We start from the raw sequence: 12,844 nt of genomic DNA, 5'->3' as shown, positions 1-12,844 counted from the left end.
GGGTGCAGCATCCCCACTCTGGTCTGGGGCCTCCCTGAGTGCATAGACCCAGCCCTGCCGATGCTGAGGACAGACATAACCCCATCGGGCACCACAAGGTTCTACGCAGGTGGCACAGTTTAGTGCCACTCTGGGTGGCCCAGAGCTTCCCAGCCTTGGTGGCGCAGCTGCGGGCAGTGCCGGCGGGCTCAGGGCTTCCCCCCTCACATCCCCTCTGCCAGGCTCCTAAAACCTCCTCAAGAGGACAAATACCAGAGCAGAGGGTGGCAGGGAGCATCCTCACAGGGGAGCCTGGGCTGGCCCCCCGCCCCCTGCTCGGAGGGAGCAGCCAGCTGAAGCCCTCCACCGACACGCACAGGTACAGGTACTCACACACCCACGGAGGACGGGGGATATACGGTTTCTGAAAATGTCCGGAGGCCCGTGGGCACGGCAGCGCCAACGGCAGATCATACAGTCGCCCTGGGTGCCAGGCACCGCCCCGGGCTGGCACCCACTGCGGGGAGGGTGCGTGCCGAGGCACTCTGGGGGCACCGCAGAGCTCGCCCCGAATTTCAAAGCTCGCTCTTCTCTCCGGCTGCGGAGCCCCACGCTGGGCACTGACCCATGGCGGTGGCTTGAGTGGGTCAGCTGGGGCCAGACCTGCTCCTTGGGCCTCAGACATCACCTCTCTCTTTTTTCCCTTGGCACACTTCACGGGTCAGGTTTATAATAGCAGGGTTTTTCTCTTTCTCGTTAAAACTCTGCTCTGGCTCCCATGTTTCCCAGACCTCACCCTCACTGCTGCATACAGCACCCAAGGACCAAGTGCCCCCTGAAAAAGCTGAGGCTGCACAAAACCTGTCCATTTTACCCAGAACTAGTGTCAGCGAGTGACAGCTGCTGTAGACAGGGAGGGCAGGGGGTACCCACAGATGGCACAGGCTGCTGTGCTGCAGCCTCCGCCTGCTGCAGTCCCCAAGAACTGCCATGAGAACCCATCTCCTTACGGGGCGTTTAGCTGTCACAACGATGTGTAAGTACATAGGTAGAGTTAATTAGGGCTGGTCAGAGGTTGTACTGCAGTGACAGGAAGAGCAGGGTGCTGGCGGAGACGTGGGGGCCTCCCCAACACCTTGCCTTAGGGATGGCCCTTCGTCCCTGCTAGGTGACAAGACTGGGTGGCACAGACACGTCTGGCTGTGTGGGGGCCACTACGCTGCCCTGAGCTCCCTGTTTGCAGCCTGTGGCCAGCAGCCTCCCCAGCCCCGCTGGGCATCTCGTAATTGAGCTGGAACCTACCCTTGCCTCCCCCTACCCGCCCTGTAGCCAGCACGACTGTATGATGCCACCGCCGGCCCCTCGCTCGGCGGGGGGATTTTCAGAAACTATACCTATACATGCAGCCGGTGCAGAGGCGGGCTGGGGCCGCACCGGGTGCATATATACCGTGCTGGATGCAACCGGGGGGTGCAGCGGGGCCGGGGCGCCGGCGGCACAACCCCCGGGCCGAGCGGGCACACGACACACACAGCGACAGGGGACGAGGAGGAAGGGCCACAAGGCACGATGAGGTGAGGATGGGGGGGCGATGGCCGGGGCGGGAGGGTCGGGTCGGCAGCGGGGCCGGGGTGGATGCACACCTCGGCAAGCGCACACGCAAAGCTACCTGGGAGCAATGAACACATGTCCCTCCGACTCAAAGCTGTTGGGCAGCAGGTATTCAAAATCTGCAACAGAAAGGGGAGGTTATCCGGCGGGGAGAGCGAACGGGGGGCGCTGGGGGGCCAGGAGGGAGAGAGACGGACAGAGAGAGAGAGAGAGAGAGAGAGAGAGGGGTGGGGGGAGGGAACAACGGAAGATAATAGGCATTTGCTGCTCTTGGTAACAAGAGAGGAAGGAAAAGGCCGTTCTGCTGTCGCTGGCACCGCACGGGAAGGAAAGTTACAGCCCAATCGGGAGAGGTTTGCCTGTGTTGGCTGGAATTTGCTCGGTCCGGGCCGGCGGCGGGCGGGAGCGTACGCACGGCCGCTGGCGCGTACGCAGGGACACACAGACACACACACACATATATATATGTGCGCTCGGGGATATATATATGCGTGTTTGGGAGGGCGTGGGGGACGTCTCTCTCTCGGGGGAAAGGGGTGGCGGTGGTGGGCGAGGGCAGGGAACCGCATGCTGTGCTCCTGGCCGCAGGAGGAGGAGGATCACCAAAACACTCGGTTGTCAGGAGGAGAAAAAACAGGAGAAAGTGAGGAGGAGTTTTCAGGCATCGACATGGCCAAAGGGAGAGCCTTGCTGAGGACAGTCCAACCAGAGGCTCCCTGCCCAGCAAAACGCCGTGCAATGCGCTGCCGGGCTCCTCTGCCAGGCGCTGGTGACCCTCTCCCCCCGGGGCGGTGGGACCTCAACGGGGCTGGGGGCCCACGCACCCGTCAGCCCCGCACCTCGCTCTGCTTTAACGGGGGGCTACAGCCCAGCAGGGTTTGGGGTGCCTCTTGGGGAATCCCCTGGCAGACGGGCAGCAGATGCGGGGTTTGGCTGGTGGGGGCGGGCTGGGTTAGGGGGTGCATTGTGGGGTGCTACGGGACATCCCGCCACTGCCACCCCCTCGCCCTCCCGCCGGCCCCGGTGCATTGCAGGGCACAGCCAGAGGTTGGACTGTTGCTCTCCGAGGGCTGTAGGCAGGGGCTAGGTACAAGCCGATGAGAGGAAGAGGAGGAGAAGGAGGAGGAGAGGAGTACAAAACACTCGTACTTGGTCCATCAGCATTGCCATCGCAGGGGCACTGGGAGGAGGCAACTCAAAGCTGATAGAACAGGGCTGAGGCTGACACTTCCACCTCCCCCGCTGTCCTGCTTGCCTGGCCCCGTCCCCCCCTGTGCCCCTCTGCGCTGCCACATCCCCCACAGCCGTCCCCCTGCCCGTGCTGGGGAGCGGGTGCTGCCGGGCAGGTGGATGCATGTGTGGGAGGAGCATGCAGTGGGTGCATGCTGGGGCATCCCGTGGGAGCCATGGGGATGGCCACACAGGGCCCCTCCTGCTCAGGCACCACGGGCATGTGGGCCAAATCCTGCCCTGGGTCGCATGGGTGACGTCCCGCTCCACTGCAGGGGGGGTTAATGGCCCCAGCCCTCCCCAGCCTGCCTCGTTTCATAGTTGACTGCTCCTGGGGGGACACAGATGATGCCAGGACTCCGTGGCTACCAGGGGCTCATGCCATGCTGGGCCCCAGGGCAGCAGGGACGGCCACTGAGCAGCCATGGGGACAGCCAGCACGGCACTCTTGGGCTCAGCCACCTTGTGTCCCCATGGGGCCAGGCTTGCTGGCACATGCAGCGGGGTAGCACTGTCCCAGGGTGGTCCCATCCCCACCTCTGCAAAGGGTTTCTGCTTGGGGGGCTTCCCTGAAAAAGTCCGTCCCGGAGGGTGATGGCGGCAGAGGGCTGTGTCCCCCAGCTGCCTTCCGTCCCCGCTCGCCCTGCAGCCCCCCGCTCCCTGCACAGCCCTATCCCTTTCAGGTTGAGTTGTCTTGGGGAGGAGGAAGCAGAGGAGCCAGGACAGGGAGGGGAGAAGGAGCTGGAGGAGACGAGCTGGGAAGAGGAGCCAGAGGGGTGGTGGGAGGAAGAGCAGGGTATCAAACTAGCTACAAAAAAACCCCGTGGATCGAAAACGGCAGAGTTTCATACGAGATCGGATCTTGAACGATATCAAACTGTGTTTGGGAGCGATGCGCGGGGAGGGAGTGGGGGATCGTCGTGACAAAGCTCTCATGGACAGAACAAGACATGTTGCTTTCAAATAAAGGAGGAACTGGAGGAGAGGAGGAGGAGGAGGAAGAGGGAGGAAGGGCGAGTCAGTGGCGGTTTGCAGGTTCGGCGTGGTAAACGGGCAGGGAGATGGGCAAGCAGGGGGGCTGGAAGGGGGGGGACTGGACACGGGGCAGGGGACAGGGTGGTGAAGGTGAGTGGTCTGAGACTGAAAATACTTGCCCTTCATTTTGATGTTTGGTACTGTGTGAATCCACCATAGAGAGAAAGCAAGAAAAACAACAAACAAAAAAACAACAAACAAAAAAAAAGGGGGTTGGGTGGAAAGGGGGAAGGGGGGGCACAAACAATATTTTATTCAATCGTCGTTTGAATAAAAATATTGTGTATCATAATCATACCAAAAGGAAACCTCTTGCAAAAAACGACATGGAGAAAAGAAGAAAGAAAGAAAAAGAAAGTCCCCAGTAACGGAAGGAAAAGAAAAGGCCACGGTGAAATAACAGCAACAAAAATATGCAAAGATATAACTAGAGAAATATATATAGATATATATTCAATACTCCAAAGGAAAAATGAGAGTCAGTAGCAAACAGTTGCAACAGTCTTGCTATAGAAATGTCCTCACTGAGTCAGGGGGGCATGCACGGCACGGTGGGCACAGTTGGGAGGACAGGGGGGATCCCCCCTCCCGGGGATGGGGTCAGCCTGGCCTCGGCTCTCGCCGGTGGATGGAGGGGTGATGGGGCTGGAGCTGGATCCGGAGCGGGGCCGGAGCTGAGCCGCCGCCGGGGACAAACCGGGGGGAAGTGGAGGGGAGAGGGGAAGGGTCCGGTTCTCTCACAGGGAAGAGGGTCCCCGGGAGCAGCGTGGACCTGTGGTGGGAAAAAGGCTTTTGGGGGTCAGGGGAGAGAGAAAGAGAGAGGAAGGGGGTGGCCAGGCTAACACACACGTACACAGAGTAATTCCAAACGAAAAGCGAAACCAACTGAAACCAAACTCATAAAAAGAAGAAGAAATGGCTTAAACCAAAACCAAAGCATCGTAAGAAACCAAAGGAAACCAAAGAGATCCATGCAAACTTTCCCAGGCTGCCGCAGCGGCATCCCTCGTCCCCAGAGGTGTGCGGGAGCAGCGCCTGCCTGCAGCCTGGGGCTCGGGGTGCAGCGCCTGGGGAACAAGCCCCGGCACCCCTGGCACCCCAGGCGGGCAGCTCGCTGTCCCTCTCTGCCTTCAGCTCTACTCAGGCCTCTCTCACTATGCTTTTTGGCGTTGCTTTTTCTCTCTCTGTCTCTCCCAGCGAGCCCTATCTCTCGTTGCGAGGTTTTGCTTCGTGTTTCTCCCCCCCGAGAGCCGCGGGCTGGTGTGAGGGCGAGTGGGGGGGTGAGAGGGCGACCGAGAAAGCCAGGGGCTACTTACACTTCACTTGCAGGATCTGGTCGCTGAGGTTGGCCTGGATGTAGTAGGTGCTGTAGGGAGGCAGAACCAGCCCCAGGCTGTGGAAAGGGAGAGCAGACAGGAGATGTGAGGCTTTACACCCACCCAGGGCCCTTGGCCAGGCCCCCCGGCAGCACCCAGCCCCAGCTGATGGCAGGCAGCAGCCCTGCTGGCCTCCTGCACAGCCATGTGTCCCTGCACACAGCTCGGTCCTGGAGACACCCAGAGTCATCCCTACAGCACCCAGGGTTCATCCTGGAGCATCCAAGGCTATCTCCAGAGCACCCAGGGGCATCCTGGAGCATCCAGGGTCATCTCGGGGCATCCAAGGCCATCCCCAGTACACACAGGGTCATCTTGGGGCATCCAAGGCCGTCCCCAGAGCACCCAGGGTCATGCTAGTGGCATCCAGGGTTGTCCCTACAGCACCCAGGGTCATTCTGGGGTATCCAAGGTCATCCTCAGAGCACCCAGGGTCATCATGGAGCATCCAGGGTCATCCCTAGCGTACCTAGGGTTAACCCTAAAGCACATAGAGTCATCCTGGATAACCCAGGACTACACTCAGAGCACCTAGGATCATCCTGGAGCACCCAGACCCATTTTGATGGCAACCCAGGTCATCCCCAGCACACCTACTGCCATCCTGATGGCACCTAGGGTTGTTCCCAGGGTAGCCAGGACCATCTCCAGAGCACCTAAGGTCATTCTGGTCATCTCAAAGACACTGTTCAAGTACAGCAGGTGTCAAGCCTGTCCAGCCAGGGCTGCGACAGGCAAGATGTGCCTGCTTGGGAACCAAGCGTGATGTATGTGGAAGAGGAAGATGACCTCCTGGTAATGGAAGAAGGTGGGGAGAGACAGCCCTCCAAAGAAGGGCTAAAACCTTCTCAGCAAGGAGAGACCAAAGATAACAGTCACCAGCCACTGGTGAGCCAGGAAAAGAGAAGGACCCACCAGGCAGGAGTCTGACACACAGGGTGCAGGATTGGGGTGGGAAAGGAGCTGGGAAGAGGTGGTGCTGAGGCTGCTGAGCCCATGGGATATGCTGCCTGGAGAAGCTGGGCTCCTGGGTGCCCACTGCAGGGGCTGGTGGTCTTTGGGGTTTGTGCCTGATGCTGCTTGGTGGGTCAGGGATATGTTCCTCACTCATGGTATGTCACACTTGGACCTGAGCCACTGGGACATGGACTTGCTGTCAAAGCCAACCTGGCTGTGACTGGTAGCACATATTGGGCACCTCAGTGAGTCTGGCAGAGGTGGTGGCACCCCAAACCACAGGCAACGTTTTTCTGTTCAGTGCTGGAGGCACCCTGTGCTGAGGGTGTCCCAGGGAGCCTCGGGGAACCTCCCCACCGTGGTGCAGAGTCCTGGCAGCACAGGTCATCCCACAGTCCTGGCCACAGTTGTGTCACCCTGGGGCATTGTCCCCTCCTCAACAGTGCTGCTTTGCTTCAGAGGGACATGGGATCAGGCTGTGTGGGGGACAGCTGGCAGCACTGGGAGGGGGCTGTGACCCTTGGCAGCCACTCCTGAGCCAGGTGGGAAAAGACCTTTAAGATCGAGTCCAAACCCTCCCTTCACCCTGCCAAGCCCAGCATGAACCCATGGCCCTCAGCACCTCTTTGCAACAGCTCCAGGGCTGGGGACTCCCCCACCTCCCTGGGCAGCCTGGCACAGGGACTGACACCCTCTCAGGGAAACAGTTCTTCCTCAGCTCCAATTTCAACCTCCCCTGGGGCAACTTGAGCCCATTTCCTCTTGTCCTGTCATTCATTACTGGGGAGAGGAGACCGGTCCCCACCTCACTGCAGCCTCCTGTCAGTGGGTTGCAGAGTGCTCATGCATCTCCTCAGCCTCCTCTTCCCCAGCCTAAACATATTCAGTTCCATCAGCCACTCCTCATCCAACTTGTGCTCCAGACCCTTCACCAGCTTCGTTAATGATGATTACATGAGGATACCAGAGTTTTTTAACAGACCTGCTGGCCCAAAGTGGTGCAAACCAGGCGACAGATGCAGTTGGAAGCTTCGCTCTGCCTCTGAAGCCACTGCCTGTGCTGCAGGGTGGGCACACGTCACTGCCACCCACCCCGGAGCAGGCAGAGACCTGTGTGAGCCCCTGGATGGTGGTGGCAGGGCCATCCCTTGTGTGGCACCACGCATACCAGCTCTGCAAGTGCCCAGCCTGCGCCCTGGGGACCGTGGCCTGGCTCAGCAGCGCTGAACACAGCAGGGCAGCACTTTTGGGAACACCCTCTAGAACGTCACTGGCAGTGCAACGGTGTGATGGCACTTCTGCCACCCCACAGCCCAGGGGACACGGTCCTCGTGGCCTCAGGGACCTCCCGAGCTGCAGGCTGAAGCCCACAGGCCTGTGCTGTGTGGGTGTGGGCGATGCTGGGCAGTGCTGCTCACCTGTAGTTGGTGCTTTTGATGGGGGCCCACGTGTAGGTCCTGAACACCTCGTCGATGTATTGCTGTGGGTCAGAGGGAGCTGGTCAGGCCTCTGTAGGACCAGGGCCCTGCCAGTGCAGTGACACAGGACCCCAGCTGCGAGCTCAGGGCCCGACACGGCCCCTAACTCCCTTCAGCCAGGGCTGAGTGCTCAGCACAGCAGCAGCTTTGGCTGTGACCCCCTTCCCCTGCAGCGTTACCTCGTCAAGAGACTTGATGAGGGTCTTGATGAACCTCTGCCCATCGTTCCCATCAATCATGCTTCTCCGGATCTGGGGGACATGGAGGAAGCAACTGAGGGTCACAGAGCCTGCCCGTGGCACGCACCCCGTGGGGTGAGACCAGGGCCCCAGGAGGTGCAGGGGTGAGCAGTATGGTGGGGGTGTTTATTAATCTGGCACCCAAGGCCCACTGTGGCCCTTAGGATGAGGCTGCCTCTGGGTCTGCCCACCTCCTCCTTGTTCTCGTCCTCCAGCTCAGCATCCAGAAAGTCCAGCGTCACTGGCTCGCGGAAGTTGATGATCTGCAGGCAGAAAGGGAGAGCTGGGAAAGGGCTCAGGGCTCCTGCAGCCGCTGCCAAGTCCAGGCAAACTCCTCACAGTTCCCCCCATGAGCTCCTAACGACCTCAGGAAGCCACAGTGCCTGGCCACCCCCTGCTGCTGCCTCACCTGGGGCTGCAGGTTGGGGTGCAGCAGGACGTAGCCGTTCAGGTCGATGGCGAAGACGTACCCGTTTGCCCCCAGCTGTGGGAGAAGAGGAGGGATAAAGCCGGCCAAGCAGCTCTGTGCCATGCTGGGGATCACCCTCATCTCTGTGGGCAGAGCTTGCTCCACACCATCCCCAGGCCTCAGCCTTTTCCATCAGTTTCTATTCTCAGGTCAACAGCATCTCTCACCTCTGCTTTGGATTTTACCCACTGCCCCTTCTCCCAGGCTGGTATTCCCCACTGACCTGCAAGGGTTTTGGCTCTGTTCTGGGTCCCAGAGCATCCCCCAGCTCTGATCCCTGCCTGCTCCAGTCCCTTTCTACACCCAGGGCTCCTGCACCCTGCTCCCACTGGAGGTGCTGGGGGTGCAACCTGGGGCTCCCCAGCACGGGCTCCCACACTGGGCTCGGGCAGCACGGGGCAGGGAGGGAGGAGAAGGAGCCCCACGCACGTTGTATCGCGGCGTCAGTCTCTTGATGTCATTGAGAGCCACGTCGATCCCCATCACGCCCAGGATGAGCTGGTTCTGGAAGGAAGTGCAGGGAGGGAGGGAGGGAGGCACGTGGGAAACAGCAGGATAGATCTTTTCTCCTTCTGGGGATATGTGGGTCAGATCTGGACTCCACAGGGGCACAGGGTGGGATGTGCCACCCCCCATTAGCCCTTCATGGGACACTGCAGCTCCCAGGAACTCACAGCTGCCCCCATTGAACTGGCAGAGCTAGCCAAGGCTGTTTCGAGTCCTGGGGATGGCAGTCACCTGCTGTGGGCTCACCCCAGGGATGGGGTGCAGAGCAGCAGCACCCCAGCTGTGCCAGTGCCCCCTGCCCTTCTGTAGCCATGCCAGTGTCAGGGCAACCTCCTCCACACCACAGCCCCACACCAGGGGTCCCAGTGCAGTGTGGGTGGTGGCAGCCACAGTCTCCTACCTTCCTGTCACTGCTGTCCTCTGTCAGGTTGAACACCGGCAGCGTGCCCGTCACCACCAGCCCCAGCCCCTGCACAAGCACAGAAGGGTGTCCAGGGCTCCTGGCCAGCCCCTGGCCTCGGAGCTGAGGGTGGGCAGCACTGGGGGATTACCCCCTGGCAAAGGAGATGGGAGTATCTGTGTGGGATTCTAGGATCAGTGTCCCCACCCTGCACATTGGGGCTGGGGGTCCTTACCAGGGCATCCTGGTAGACATTGGTCCACTGAACTTGCTTGGCTCGGTTCCCAGCCAGGACCATGGGTCTGCCCAGCACGTCCAGGTACTCCTGCAGGGACACAGGGCAGGGGAAAGCATGACATGGGAGCCCCATGCCTCCCTGCTCCAGCCTGGTGACATCTCTGCTCCCACACATGCCCCAGCGGTGCTTGGTGCAGGGTGAGCTGGGGAGGAGGCTTGGCAGCTGCAAAACCCGAGGGAAACAGCTCCAGCTGGGAATGGAAGGGGCCTGTTGAGACACAAACAAGGCTCTGCTTGCCATCAGCTGTGCACTGGCAGGACAGGGGCTCCTCAGGCAGCACTCAGCTCAAGCCCTCCGCCCAGGCTCCAGCCATCCCTGCGGCTGGGCTTGTACCATCACACTGCTGTTTATTTGTAAGCCGCTGATGACCTTTTGGGATTTTTCCCTGCAATAGCATTTCCTTATCCTGGCTCACCTTCCCCAGCCATACCCCTGTGCCAGGATGTCAGCCCTGCCCAAGGGGCTGCCCCGCTCCAGGACCCCCATCACCCATGGCACCTCGTGTGCACCCACCAAAGAAAAGGGGCTGTGGGATGAAGTGTGGGGTGGACAAGCCTGGCTCTGCCCAGCAGGGTTCTGATGGGGTTGGCCCTGGCTGAGCTTGCTCCCTGCTTGCACTCAGCTCTGCTCTGTGCTGATTAATGCCTGATGTTTCATAATTAGTCACTCAAAAGGCAGCAGGTCCATGGGGAGCTGCAGAAGATGAATTACTTGTTTCAACAGCACGAGGCCTGGCTGAGGGCTCGGCTCCCCAGCTCCCTGCTAGCCTTTGGGCTCCGTGCAGCAGGGTTTGGCGCTGCCTGAGCGTGTCCCCAGGCAGGCAGGGGACCCCAGGAGCACCCTTCCTGCCTGTGCCCTGCCTGCCCATGCCCTGCCTGCCCCACACCTTGCTGTACCTGCGTGTTGATGCGGATGGCGCCGATGGAGGGGATCTCAAAGTAGTAACCTTGGAAAAGGAAGAGAAAGGCAGCTGGAGAGCTGGCAGCCTGCCTGTCCTGCTGCCCAGCCCTCCAGGGTTGCGGCCAGGGCCCTGCTGGAAGCGGCACACACCGGAGCACGGGTGCCAGTGGTCGTGTGAGGGGTGAGCCCCATGCCCTGCAGCCCCCCGTGCCCCAGCCCCGCTCACCTTTGTTGGCACAGGCCATCCACTGCAGCGGGGTCACGTCGTAGTTGTGCTGCCCGACGGAGAAGGTGAAGACCCGCACCTGTGGCACAGCACACAGCAGTGAGGGCTGGCTGCAGGCCAGCTCTTCCTCACATGGCACTCCTGGCTGCTGGCAGCCTCCTCAGGGACAGTGTGGCATTGCTTGCCACGGCCTGCAGACTGTGCTGCCTGCAGCCAAGCACAGGTGGGCAGGAGAAGGCTCCTGTGGACGCTGACTGTGCTGGCAGCAAGGGACCTCCTCTGTCCTCCAGTGCCACCACATTGGCCTGAGCCACCTACCACCCCAGGGACCTCAGGTTGGGGCATGACTGCACCCAGAGAGGTCTGTGCTCTCCAAGGGTCCTGCATGGGCAACGGGGACCCTCCTGCCAGTTCAGCTGCCCACCAGCAGCCCTGTCCTATGCTTGAGGTGTGCTTCCCCCAGGGCTGTGCTCAGAGACCCCACCAGCCCTATCTCCCTACTGGAAGCCCATCAGGCATCTGGTCCCATGCATCCTGCACGTCAAGGTGGAAACTGGTTATAAAGGGCACTGGTGCATCGGCCAAGCCATTGCCAGGGCGAGGTGAGAGAGCAGGCTGCCAAGGCTCTAGAGAGGATGGTGATGAGGCAAAGGAGGCAGAAGATGCCAATGGAGCTGCAGCAGCTATCTCCCTCCCCGGAGAGTGGCCCCAGCACAGGGCCCCACAGCCCCTCACCGTCTTATTGGGCCAGTTGTACTTCTCAAAGACATCCTGCACTCGGTCCTCGCCGCCGTCTGTGAACATCATGATCATCTTGTTGCAGTTGGCACGTGTGATGTTGGACTGTGGGGCAGAGAGATGGTGCCTGAGGCTGGACTCAGAGCAGGTGGTGCTGGCCATGGGACTGGAGGCAGTCAGGAGGGCTGGCCCTGACCCAGCCTGTTTGTCTGAAGTGAGGGTGGGCAGGGTGAATGGGCAGGAGGAGGGGCACTGTCTGTTTGGAAATGATCTTGTGGCTTTATCTGCTTAGCACCTAACAGGACCATTCATCTTTATTTTGCTCCTGGCATGGTGTCTGCCTGGATCCAGCAGCCTCTGCCCAGCCCTGCTAACTTCTAACCCAGAGGGGCAACAGGTCCAGCAAAACCTCAGCTCCAGCATGCTGGGGATAGGATGTACCCTCTGGCACTGCAAAGCAGGTCAGGGAGCCCTCTGCACATGGAAGCCCCAGGCACAGGGCAGCAGCTGAGTGCTCAGAGTTCCTCCATCACCCAGGGGTGCCTTCTGCCCCCTCAGCCCGCAGCCCAGTGCTCTGAGCTCCCCCGTGACCCAGGAGTGCCCTCTGCCCCCGCAGCCCAGCCCTCAGCTCACGTTTTGCAGCTGGTCGAAGGCATACTCAAAGCCAGCCTTGTAGTCAGTCGTGCCCTTGGCCACCATCCCCTGCACGTCCTCTTTGAAGACCTTCTTGTTCCGGATATTGGCCTGCACCAGGTGCTTGAAGCACGACACTGGCTTTGCCTTCTCGTTGAACTGGGAGGTGAAAGGGAGGGGAACGGGTCATGGAAAGGGGACAGGGCAGCCCACAGGGCTTAGCCTGGGCCACTTCCAGCACTGAGCTGCCTGGCATGGGAGCTGGCAGCGGGTGCAGCAGCACAGGGCTCGCCTGGGCCTGCAGTAGGATCCCCCGGGCTTGTGCCGGGCCGTGCCGTGCCAGGCCATGCCGGCAGCGGGAGCAGGTGCTGCCTCTCACTTATGGCTTTGTTTGCTGGCGGGAGGGGCCACTCATTAGGGGAGCAGGGATCCAGTTAACAGAGCCAGGCCAGACACATTAATTAGCACCAGCACTCTGTGCAGCCAGGGGCTGGCCGGCCAGGCCGGGCGCCCAGCGAGGCTCAGATGCGGTGGGATCGGCACCGTGCAGAGGCCGTGGGCTGGCGGCAGCGCCATGGGGGCATCATGTCACTGGCTGGGGGCAGGCAGGAGGTGGCTGCTTGGGATAATCCCGAGGGCATCTCTACCCAACTGCTCCTGATGGGGCAGTTTTGTTCACTGCCACCTCCAGCTGGGCCCCGGGCAGCCATTTCCCTGCTCATGAACACATTGAGAAGAAAAAGAAAAGGCATTTCTCATTGTGCAGAG

General features: G+C 60.7%; 1 protein-coding gene across 1 annotated transcript in view; it reads right to left on the bottom strand.

Annotated features, from left to right (window-relative positions):
• CACNA2D2 (calcium voltage-gated channel auxiliary subunit alpha2delta 2) overlaps positions 1-12,844 on the bottom strand; it is a 222,718-nt gene that overhangs the window by 5,864 nt on the left and 204,010 nt on the right. Inside the window, exons 11-23 of the mRNA XM_062008214.1 lie at positions 12,077-12,235; positions 11,441-11,548; positions 10,706-10,784; positions 10,476-10,525; positions 9,517-9,606; positions 9,282-9,350; positions 8,804-8,878; positions 8,315-8,389; positions 8,097-8,168; positions 7,846-7,917; positions 7,607-7,668; positions 5,172-5,248; positions 1,649-1,709 (exon numbers count right to left, since the gene is read on the bottom strand). Coding sequence (XP_061864198.1) covers positions 1,649-1,709; positions 5,172-5,248; positions 7,607-7,668; positions 7,846-7,917; positions 8,097-8,168; positions 8,315-8,389; positions 8,804-8,878; positions 9,282-9,350; positions 9,517-9,606; positions 10,476-10,525; positions 10,706-10,784; positions 11,441-11,548; positions 12,077-12,235 — 1,049 coding nt within the window. The remainder of the gene's footprint in view (positions 1-1,648; positions 1,710-5,171; positions 5,249-7,606; positions 7,669-7,845; positions 7,918-8,096; positions 8,169-8,314; positions 8,390-8,803; positions 8,879-9,281; positions 9,351-9,516; positions 9,607-10,475; positions 10,526-10,705; positions 10,785-11,440; positions 11,549-12,076; positions 12,236-12,844) is intronic.

The sequence above is a fragment of the Colius striatus genome, chromosome 15, assembly GCF_028858725.1.
Source record: "Colius striatus isolate bColStr4 chromosome 15, bColStr4.1.hap1, whole genome shotgun sequence".
Taxonomy (NCBI): domain Eukaryota; kingdom Metazoa; phylum Chordata; class Aves; order Coliiformes; family Coliidae; genus Colius; species Colius striatus.
The sequence above is the reverse complement of the archived record's forward strand: the minus strand, read 5'-3'. Positions and strand labels throughout refer to the sequence as shown.